Raw genomic sequence first — 10725 nt, 5'->3', positions numbered from 1 at the left:
CTCCAAATTATGCTACCATAATGTAAAACGCGACAAATATAAAACAAAATTGATAGAAACACATCATGAGTTGATTTCGTAGGTTTTATTAGTGATACTCGATAAGGACCCCTTATTAATTGTCCTAGGGGCACGTTTGTTCACTATATAATATCAAGTCTCCGTTCTGTTTCTCTGTATCGTAGCACAAAGCAAAGCTAGCAAAACTATGTAGTGCTGGTCAAATACAAGAGTCTACAAATAATCTACGAATTTCAATAGGTAATTGTATAGCTGGTAAACACAGGAAAATGCCGTCACAAGGAGAATGAATGGCGAGAAAAACCTTATCGCAGTTAGTGGTGTCAAAGAATCTAAAACACTATCAACTCATTCAGTTGCTACATCTTTGATAGCCAAAGGCTCGTACCATTGAGAACCGAATCCAGCAGCTCTTCTGGCTGTCTCATTAAAAGGAGGCTTTAATGGGCCCCTAAAGTATCTCCTGACAGTTGCATGAAACATCCGAATTACTTCATCATCAGCTTCCACATCATTATCACTGTAGTTAACTTCATTTTTCTGTGGCATCAGCAATCCATCAATCACATCTGGATTTCTGGACCTCAAGCAAAGATACCTAAACCACTTAACTCCTGCAGCACAATGCGTAATCTCTTCAGGGTAAATGACTTTCTCCAGCAGGCCAGCAGTCTGATCATCTCTCCCATTGCGGAAGCGAGATATTGTCGTCGGGATCACATCCAGCCCTCGAGCCTGCAATTATTTCTAGAGTTCATGAGGTTGATTTTAATAATAATTGAGAATAATTAAGAGGGGAAATGACATACATAATTCCATCCAGCCAAGTACATATTTTCAAGAGTTCAGAGAGCTCTGTATACTCTGCAACTCATATTCCAAGAACTAAATGCCCATTGATCATTGTGACATTCTTCCATTGGCCAGCAACAAAAAAGACACTAACCTCATGAACGCAATGTTCAATAGCCAAACGTGCCAACAAATCATTAGAAGTAGCCATAGCAGAGTCCCAGAGACCATCATGGGCAGGTAAAGCTCCATAAAATGATCCTAGTTCTTCAAGCCGCACAGAAAGCAGGGTGAAATGCCGACCTTCATCTTGTGCCACCTTCACGAAGTCAGTGAAAAAATCTCTGGGCATGCACTCTTGCTTGCCGAAACGAGCAATTATATCCTATAACAAAAGTACAATGTTAATATATCAAAGGGAAAGTAGTTAAAAGAGAACTGGAAATAAAATTGTTTAGAAATGCGTATCCCATGACTAAATAGAGACCACACAAAACCAATAACCAGATAAAATTAGAATTAAAAGTATGAACCAAATTGGTCTGACTTTTGACGCTATTAACAGCAGTAGTATTAACATGTAAATGATAAAACTGCAAAGGGATAAAAATGATAAACAACTACAAGAAAAGAAAAGCAAATATTACCCAAGATAAGTCAACGGCCCAGCTCTCAGTGTGGACAAGACTGTGTACAATGGCTTGTCTACTCTGCAAGCTTCCAGCTTTGCCCAGTTTCGGCATCATGCTAGGTGACACTAGTTTCACCTGCACAATGTCTTTAATCAGTTAGCACCTTCAACACCTTCACTTGTGATCTCAAATTCATTGAGGCATTTCGTCGAACAGTTAAAAGAAATGGAACGATATTGAAGTAAACAAGATCATATTTCATAACAGTCAGAAAATCACTAACGTTGCTAAGCCTAGCAGGGCGATCCGGTACAATGACGTCTTGGGATGGGTCATAGGCCTGAGTGATGAGACCCTGTAGCCATTTATTAGCTACTTCGTCACCCAGCCGGGCCTTTTCAACTGGGTCAGCCGTGTTGAGCACTCGTAGTGCCGCTTCCACCAGGGTCTCTGAGCTGCTCATCTCTTTCCCTCCCTCTCTATCTATGTGAAAGTTCTAAAGAAATCAACTGGCCGTCAGGATATCCTTTACATTACATTGAGAGCAAGAGAGAGCGTGTTCTTGATACGAATAGCTCCCCTGTATGTGTGTATCATCAATCAACCAAAACTTCAAAGAGCAAATTATTGAGGTATCCGCTAAACTTTTTGAATAGTTGAATTTTGGCTACTCAGTAATATGTTTGTACCCGCCAACTCATTAAAAGTGTAAATTTTGGATTATTTCGTCTAATTTTATCATCAATTTTGCCATTTCTAACCATTAATAATATATCTCATAAATTGTGCGAATCCTTATATCTATTGAATTAATGATGGAATCAAACAAAATGGCTTAAAACTTACACTTTTAATAGTTCAATGATTAAAAACATGCTATTAACAATTAAATAGCCAAATCTTGACTATTCAAAAGTTCAGTGGCTACTCAAATAATTTGCTCAACTTCAAATAGGTTTTGCTCAACTTCAAATAATCTGCACGCTTTTGAGGAGCCTAACTGAAAGCGCCTGCACGCTTTTGTGGAGCCAAATTAAAAGTAGGGTTCTTCTATTTTGTAATCCAAACTTCCTATGCTTAAAAAAGCTATATGATTTTACAATGCACCGACTTGTCTTTTTTATATTCTTATCCAGTGCTTAGATAAAACTTCAAAAAGTTTTTATTATTGCTTGTTGATGATAAAAATTGATTTCACGCCATGATTCTAATTTTATTCATATACATCGATTTTCCTATACATATAGCAATATAATGTGATCGTGTACAAAATAATGTAATAAGCAAAATACTGTGCAGAACTAGACAGAACTACAACTACATTGGCCTTGCCTATTCCAAACTTAGCATGAACTGCATGTAGGGTTTGGAATGAGTAGTGTAGGACTTTGACAATATGCACCACTTATCTTAGGAAATTGCAGTCATTGTCCACTGTTAATAACCAATCAAATTAGAAGCTAATGCTACAGTGAGTATTAAGTAGTTAGTATTAACTAGCAACATTGGTTTGGTTCGGGCAAAAGCCAAAACCATAAGTTAGGGTTTGCGTTTGTCTTTGGCATGTTTTGCTATTGCGGTGAGGATATAGGACCACTAAGATATGAACTAGAGGCATTACAATTCTAAGCACCTTTGTAGGAATGGCAATGGGACGAGGATCGCTGCCCACTAATTCCTCCCGCCCTCCACCTCGTCCCCGCTCCACCTTGTTTCCTCCGCGAGGTCAATGAAAATTTGTCCTATAATTTTATTTTAATCAAATTTTAGTAAAGAATCAAGTACTTTTTTTTTAAGTAAAGAATCAAGTACTTAAGTATTAATATATCATCAAGTCATTATTCATTCTAATTTTACAATTGAAAGTCATAAAAATAATTAAACAAAAGTTATTTGAATAAAATCCAATATGATAAGATAAATACAACTAAAGTAGTCAAATTTTCATTTTTGAAACAAATATAATCACAAAGTCATTATTGTATTTTTTTTTTGAGAAAAAAGTGTTATTGTGTTAAGTGTAATTAGGAATTTAGTATAAATGTATTAGTAAATTTAATATAACTAATTAATAATTTCTATTAGTAGACATGTATAATTATTAATATAATTGATAGTATCAATTATATGACATATACTAATATATATTATATAATACTTATAATTAATAATATCATTATTAGAAAGTTGTAATTAATTAAATTAAATATTTTATATATTTATTTAATTTTTTTAACGGGTGGCTGGTAGAGGATATACTCCCTCGCCTCGTTTTTTAATTGGGGGAAAATATTTTCCCGGTCCCATTGGCCCCTCGCGGGCATCCGTCTTAATTGTCGTTCTGCACCTTTGCAAGTTAAAAGTTAAAACGAACAAATAAAATAAGCTCTCCTAAAACCTTTTCTTTTTTTTTAAAAAAAAAATTCAACTCAAAATCCCTTTAGACGAAGAAAGCGTGCCGTTTTATTTGTCTCAGAATCCCGACTTCGATGTGGACCTCTACACAACGCTTTCCCCCACGACTTCAGAAATTCTGAATAAAACGGTCTCTCCTCGTCTCGAGTCCCCGGAAGTCGTCCTCCTCCTTCGTTGCCTCTGCAATAGAATCGTTAAATTTAAAAACTAGGGCTTTGAAGAATTTTTCAAATTTTAACCTAAAATTAACAAGAAGATGCTGGCGGGTTCGTACCCGAGTCAAAGGATACTATCAGAGTCGACCCACCACAGACTCATCGAAGTCGTGAAAACAGCTCTCATCAAAATATTCGTGTCGCCATATGCAACTGTATGTGAATTGTATTGTGGGAAAGTAGCGGATGAAGACAAGTGGGACGATGCTCAAATTGGTCACTACATCGGCATTGGTACTACTACCGCTGCTCTTGTCCAATTCTCTTTTCTTAATTTCAATGATTTTTTTCCCTTTGTTGGCTTTTCTAAAGTGTTCAATGTGCTTTTATATTGAAATGAATGTGGTTGATATTTAAAATTTCTTTGTTTACTCTTTTGCTGTTTGATTGATTAGATGTGGGCACGTCGGGCGTGGGAGAAGTAAGAGAAGCTTGGGAGAGTCAGCGCAAGTCTTACACTTCTGACTTCTTTGAGCTCGAGCCCTGCACTGTGAGCTCCTCCCCCTGCGTTCTACTACTACTGCATTTTTTTTACCTTGTCTCTTTTAAGTTGGCTTCTGGGAATTTAATGATTTTTCTCGTTTAGCCCTAATCAGATATTGGATTTGATTTTTTTTTAAAGAAAAAGAAAGACTTCCTTTTTCCCCAGCATTAGTTCCTCCTTGGTTCGAAGTTTTGCGTAAGTTTTGGCAATGATGGTTTACATTTTTAAGGTTGGATGAGTATCAATTAGATTCATGTACCTTTCTTCCATCAATACTTTCACCAAGTGTTAAAAATTGATTAAAAGTAGCTTGCTTTGGTTGATCTAGTTAATCCTTCCTTTCATCCTGCCCCAATTGTTTCCCTCCTAAAGTATATCCATGAATTTCATATGGACTTAAATTTGGATCCTTTTTGTTGCTTGCAAACTTTCTATGTAGTTAAGATACTTGGGTCGTGAATGCTTTTATGCAGGAAGATATAAGCTTGCATCTGCAGGACAAAGAGATTCAGGCTGATGTCATTTGCTGCTTGCACCATTTGCAGGTTTCAATTAAAATTCTACTACTTAATGTCATTTTACCTGGCATATATTCTTTATTGACACTGGAGGAAAAACTTCTCCTACACAAAATTGAGACCTTGAAATAAAAGATGAAAAATAAGTATCTGGTGGAGTGAAGTTGCTATTATCTATTGCAGCTTTGCTTTGAGACAGAGGACAAAGCGAAGAGACTGTTGCATAATGTTTCATCTTTGCTGAAACCAGGAGGTTATTTTTTCGGTATTACTCCTGACTCATCTACTATATGGTATGCGCAACAAGTTTGATAATTTCTTAGCCATCTTTGTAAATGTTATGTATATGTTTGGTCATGTCCTTGCTTTTGTGTAAGCTTTGCAAGATATCAAGTTCTTCGTCTTCATATATTAAGGGTTGTTATGCATTTGGCCCTTGTGTCAAAATTTTTCATTCTATTGTTCTTCAAGTTATGAAGTCAGTTCCAATGGACTAATTCTCGCTTCTGGCTATATAGCTGCTGCTTGTTTCCAATTCATTTATTCTAAGTTGGTTTTTGGTAATGGTTCATATTCAAGGTTTTGGTAAACTCATCTTTGTCATCCATTTCACATATGTAGTCTAATATCATAAAACTCTATACATTTTAGCATATTTGTTAGCTCTACAGTGTAACTAGCCGTCTGTGCAGGGCAAAGTACCAGAAAAATGTAGAAGCATACCACAACAAGAGCAGTGGAATGAAGCCCAACATTGTCCCTAACTGTATCAGATCAGAAAGCTATATGATCACTTTTGAAGTCGAGGAAGAGAAGTAAACAAGAAATTAAATTTTTCTGCTTTATTGGATATTCTTGGAGTTTTTTATGAGTTGTTTGACAGTTCCTGGTACATGTTCAATTGATATCCAGGTTCCCATTCTTTGGAAAAAAGTACCAGTTGAAGTTTGCGAATGAAATTTCTGCTGAAACCCATTGCCTGGTTCATTTTCCAAGCTTGATTAGGTCAACTTTTATCTTGTCAACACTATCTGTTCTCCCCCTATCTACTAGCAAAAGGGTCAATATTTGTGTGATGATCCCCTTGGTTAAACCGGATTTACAATTGTAGCCTGATGTCAGTTAATGTAAAACCTTAGTAGATGTGGACCTTGGGCATCTTGCCATGGGACTTGCAATTAGGTGGTCATACCTCTTCTTATAGGGACCGTTACTTCATTTACCGAATGATCTTCTAGATGACTGTCGTCTATGGATAGCATTACAGTTCTTTTTTGGGAAAACCATTTTTGAATAATTGTCTGCAGGTTGGCTAGAGAGGCTGGTCTTGAGTATGTGGAGATTCAAAACTTGACTGATTTTTATGATGATAACCGGTATGGATTTTCTCCTTTTTTAATCTTTAATCATTGTAGATTGTTCCTTTGGTTGGTTCAGTCTTTCCTGTCTGTTTACCATTTGAAATTGTATATTTCACTTACCACTGTTCCCAACATTTTGTATGTGGTTTCTGTTGCTAATTTTGAAAGACTTTTATTTAGGTTCTGTAATTGTAGGTTCCAAGCTTCATTGTCATATATTGTAATAACTTAGTTTTATTGTGGTAGGTATGTTTGAAAATTTATAGGAGATAGTTCTCTTCCTCCCCTTCTTCATTCCTACATTTCTTGTACTCCGTAAATATAAAGTTTCATCTAAACCTGGTGACAAGTTACTACTAAACATCCAGAGATGTTTTATGCTTAGTGCTCTAAGTACGCGGCTTATTCTCCTAGTTCTACCTGTCATAATTTTTTTTTGTGTTTTTGATGTCACTCCTGTTATGCTTGTCTTCGGATGGCTGGCTAATGTGCTTGTCATTTAGTAATATAAACTGAAAAGATGATTATTCAGCAAAATGACAAAATTTTGTTGGTATTTTGATGGATTATTAGGAGGAAATGGAATGGGATTTTTTTATAGGTGGTGCAACTCCTAAATTGTTGATCATATGCTTTTGTTCATTTGAGAAGATGAGGCTCCAGCAATTTGTTATGAATTTCTCTCTTACGTGTGTTTATTTATATCTCTAACTATTCTTCCCTGTTTCCCCTGCATTTCAAAGTGCCCAATTTGCAGGCATGCTGCAAGACTCAGGTCATAATTTTGTTGATCCCCGGGGAAGACTTCTTCCCAGATCATATGATGTTTTAGGTGATTTCTTCCTTTCATTTGTTTTCCAAAGAAATCAACTGCGTCTTTGCTTATCTATTTCCTTAAATTACTTCTGTGTAGAACGAAATTTAGGTCTTATTCTTCTGGTATCATCCTCCTGCAGGTCTATTCACCACTTTCATATTTCAAAAGCCTGATCCTGATATTGGTCCCCCTCTTATGACCCCTGTATTGGAAGATGGGAGTCACAATAATGATGAGGCAAGTCTTTATAATATTGGAAAGTGCCATTTAAGTGGGCCTCTGGATTTGGCTTCTATTATAGGGAGGGATCAACTTCACCAGTCACATTGACACAAAATCAAAGATCTATTTTCTAGATTCACATTCTATATTCTATGTGTTTCATCCTTACGATTACAAAAAATCAAGTATTTCTTGGTTGATTACAATAGTCTTAAAGACTTTTTCTACATTTTGATGAAAGCAATAAATTTTAATCCTAATGAGTTGCACTGTGTTTGAATTTAAAAAAGCACCTCTGTCTGTTGAATAGTGGAAACAGTTTATAAGAAATGCTTGAGGCATAACAAGAATTAAAATTGCTTCAAATTGATGTTGTGGGTTCACGACACGCTTGCAAAAATAGAAAAGATCCAAAAAAAGGAATAAAACAAGCAGAAAATTCTCATCCAAAAATGAAAAGATGGAAATACAAAACTAAAGAGAGAGATTCTGTTGTTGATGCAAGAGACAAGCTATAGTTTGATAAATCATGGATTAGACTAGTTGCATTAATAAGTCAAGCTCTCTCTTATTTTCTGTTTCAACAAAGAGAAACAGTAGATGCGACTTGAACTTTCTAGTGCAACAACTGGCCAACATTTTTTTTTTGGGGCTGCTGCAGGGAGATTGGCTTGGAAATGGTTGGGGAGATGATGACAAGAGTGTGCAGACTGAAACCTCCCAGGGATTAGGCAAGATAACTGAGCAGAAAGGAATTCTAGGTCCTGGTCCAGCAGAGTTGCGCTTTGCTGAAGCCATTTGAGCCAATTTTAATTGGAAAAGGTGCAGGTATTACACGTTCAACGCAAGTTTGTAGTTGGCTGTTAAGAACTGGTAAGAGGAAGTATGATGACTGAAAAACTTGCATTGATGTTTCATTTGGCCTATCCGGATCGTACAAAATGAGATGCTTTGCTGAGTTGTGCTGAGTGAAGTAGATTTGTGAAGAGGAGTGCAAGCAACTAATCACATATGAATTTAGTTGTACGATAGTCTTATTTCTTCTCCGAATGTCTTATGTAATAGAGGCAGAATGCTTGCTCATGGATGGCTCAAATATATTTCTGGTTTGAAGCTATGTACATGCTTCATGACGAGATATTAGATCATGATGGCTTGGACAATTTTAATCGTATAGCATTGCTGTAAGTTGCCCTGAAAACTAGTTTCTCTTTTTGCCTTTATGGTATTGGCATAATTACTCCTCCGTGATTATGTCATTCCTTAAGCTAAAAATGCGCCTCGTAATGCCGATTGGTCCCTCCAGCTCAGAGGGATATCGAAGAAATTACTACTAATCAAGAGTGAAGTGCCACTTTCTACTGATTTTGGCAATGATACCCAACACTGAGACTGTCATAGTGCATTACCCGGTTAATTCCCAGGCGGCTGGAGTTGAGGTGGAGGAATTGGCTCTGACCTTACCGTCATCAATGTCCAAGTCCAGCTATTTTGGTTATTTAATTCCTCATTTGCCGCCTGAGTCCATCTTTCTTAGGCTGAAAGCTTATTGTGAATTTGTGATGTGGGATTCTGCAAGTTCTTCTGTCAGAGGCTATGGACATAAGGGAAATGGGGCGGGGACGGTCAGAATGACCGTTCCTGAGCAGTTAAAGGCCATGATTTGGTCAAAAAATTTTGTGCGGTCCAGATAACAAGTTGTGCATCGATTTTCATATCGTGTGTGGGTTCGCAAAATTTTGTACTAAAGTTACACGTTGTGCAAATAAAGTTACGCCGTGTGTAATCAAAGTTACACGCTATTAAAAATGATCAAAATTGTTGGGAACGGTTGCACGTGCCCCTTGTCCGGACATAAGAAATGCAGAGAGCTGCAATGATCCGTGAGAAAATACACATTGGGAGAATAATTTGAAGGAAGTAGAAGAAGAGGATTTTGACGAAAAAGTGAGGAGGCAACTTGTAGCTGTACCTGTTGGACTTGAGGTCGATAATTGATATTGATTGATTGACAGGTCGATTGAAATTGTCTTCAGATTGAAATGGTGAATCTTCTTAATTAAATGCTTGTACGTCTCAATTCTGAGATTGGCTGGTGCATGGGTTGACTACTTGTTCTTGTTAAATCTGATGGAGAATTATGCAAAGATCAATCATCTAGGAGCTAGTGTTTTTTAAAGAAAGATTGAGCATGTTGCTTGCTATTCATGATTAGGTTGGATTGTGAATTATAACTAGCAATCGATACGCCTTTTTTAAGATCGTTTTCAGTTTAAAATTTCAAGAATTTTCTTTTTATTATAAAAGAAATTGTGTTCATCTGTTACGTGAAAGTCGTTAAAAGGGGTTCAAATAAAGTTGCTGCAGGGGGAATGGAACGCCGATATAACCAGTGAATTTTGGTTTAGTGGCTATCAAAAAGAGGCTAAGAGTTTATATTTCACCTGGAGCGAAAGAAATATATTAAAATCAGATAGAGATATAACTATTAAATTTTGGTTCAGTGGCTACCAAAAATGACTAAGGGTTCAAATTTTATTTGCAGCAAAAAAAAACCCCGATGTAACCATTGAACTTTTGTTCAGTGGCTACCAAAAAGAATTAAGGGTTCCAACTTCACCTCCAACAAAAAAAATATATTAAAATCAGATAGAGAACGGACCCACATAAAAACACCAATGAGCACGCCCGGTGGGACTCGAACCCACAATCGCCTGATTAGAAGTCAGGCGCCTTATCCATTAGGCCACGAGCGCTTCTTTATTTCAACTGTTAATTACAGGCACTACTTTTTTTTCACTTAACAAGACGACACAAAAAACCTATGAACTATTCTAAGAGACGGAATTGCCCTAATATGCGTTCACCGGTAATTTTCTCTATTTTGTTTATATAATTCGCTAAGTTTTTCGTACTCCATAATTAGTATTAAATTTTTGAAATTCCCTTTTTTCCCCTAAATTTTCAACTGATATTCGACTTCATTTCAAGCTTGCCATCATTTATAAACTAAGTGGTAGTTGTAAACTTCAAGAATTTTAGAAAAACTAAGTGGTAGTTGTAAACTTCAAGAATTTTAGAAGAGCACAGTAAAGAAACATAGGAAATTTCAGAAATTTACGGAGGGGCAATTATAAGCCAAGATTGAAAATTTATTCAAGCCATTTTTAAAAATTCTTCAAAGTTGAGGAAGGGGGGTTGGGGGGTATATAGAATATACCCACCGTCACTTGAATGTGGCTCCGCTA

The 10725-nt window shown here is 36.5% G+C and overlaps 2 protein-coding genes and 1 non-coding gene across 5 annotated transcripts; 1 reads left to right on the top strand and 2 right to left on the bottom strand.

The window, feature by feature from the left end:
- Positions 1-229: 229 nt before the first annotated feature.
- LOC113730726 (uncharacterized) lies at positions 230-2050 on the bottom strand. Its single transcript, XM_027255602.2, has 4 exons — positions 1729-2050; positions 1461-1580; positions 968-1198; positions 230-756 (listed from the first exon to the last, which is right to left on the bottom strand). The coding sequence occupies exons 1-4, from the start codon at positions 1906-1908 to the stop codon at positions 370-372; spliced, it is 918 nt and encodes a 305-aa protein (XP_027111403.1). The 5' UTR covers positions 1909-2050; the 3' UTR covers positions 230-369.
- A 1882-nt stretch (positions 2051-3932) lies between these two features.
- LOC113730725 (mRNA cap guanine-N(7) methyltransferase 2-like) lies at positions 3933-8678 on the top strand. Of its 3 annotated transcripts, none has more exons than XM_027255600.2 (10): positions 3934-4309; positions 4471-4565; positions 5033-5104; positions 5261-5370; positions 5758-5892; positions 5990-6082; positions 6385-6453; positions 7182-7270; positions 7395-7492; positions 8139-8678. In XM_027255600.2, the coding sequence occupies exons 1-10, from the start codon at positions 4117-4119 to the stop codon at positions 8277-8279; spliced, it is 1095 nt and encodes a 364-aa protein (XP_027111401.1). In that variant the 5' UTR covers positions 3934-4116; the 3' UTR covers positions 8280-8678. The 3 variants fall into 3 exon arrangements, with proteins under 3 accessions (XP_071934822.1, XP_027111401.1, XP_027111402.1); XM_027255601.2 differs by having other exon boundaries at positions 3936-4309; positions 5770-5892; XM_072078721.1 differs by lacking the exon at positions 5990-6082 and having other exon boundaries at positions 3933-4309.
- Positions 8679-10160: 1482 nt separating this feature from the next.
- TRNAR-UCU (transfer RNA arginine (anticodon UCU)) lies at positions 10161-10233 on the bottom strand. The gene has a single exon. It is a non-coding gene; the product is annotated as a tRNA-Arg (tRNA).
- Between the last annotated feature and the right edge of the window lie 492 nt (positions 10234-10725).

The sequence above is a fragment of the Coffea arabica genome, chromosome 2e (genome assembly GCF_036785885.1).
Source record: "Coffea arabica cultivar ET-39 chromosome 2e, Coffea Arabica ET-39 HiFi, whole genome shotgun sequence".
NCBI lineage: Eukaryota > Viridiplantae > Streptophyta > Magnoliopsida > Gentianales > Rubiaceae > Coffea > Coffea arabica.
Note: the sequence above shows the minus strand (reverse complement) of the source record. Positions and strands in the feature narration are given on the sequence as shown.

Coding starts and splice junctions, on each gene's coding strand:
- LOC113730726 (XM_027255602.2), bottom strand. CDS start 1,908: ATGAGCAGCTCAGAGACCCTGGTGGAAGCGGCACTACGAGTGCTCAAC. Junction 1,581..1,728: donor GCCCTGCTAGGCTTAGCAAC/GTTAGTGATTTT, acceptor GACATTGTGCAG/GTGAAACTAGTGTCACCTAG. Junction 757..967: donor TTGAACATTGCGTTCATGAG/GTTAGTGTCTTT, acceptor AAATAATTGCAG/GCTCGAGGGCTGGATGTGAT.
- LOC113730725 (XM_027255600.2), top strand. CDS start 4,117: ATGCTGGCGGGTTCGTACCCGAGTCAAAGGATACTATCAGAGTCGACC. Junction 5,893..5,989: donor TTTGAAGTCGAGGAAGAGAA/GTAAACAAGAAA, acceptor ATTGATATCCAG/GTTCCCATTCTTTGGAAAAA. Junction 6,454..7,181: donor GATTTTTATGATGATAACCG/GTATGGATTTTC, acceptor TGCATTTCAAAG/TGCCCAATTTGCAGGCATGC.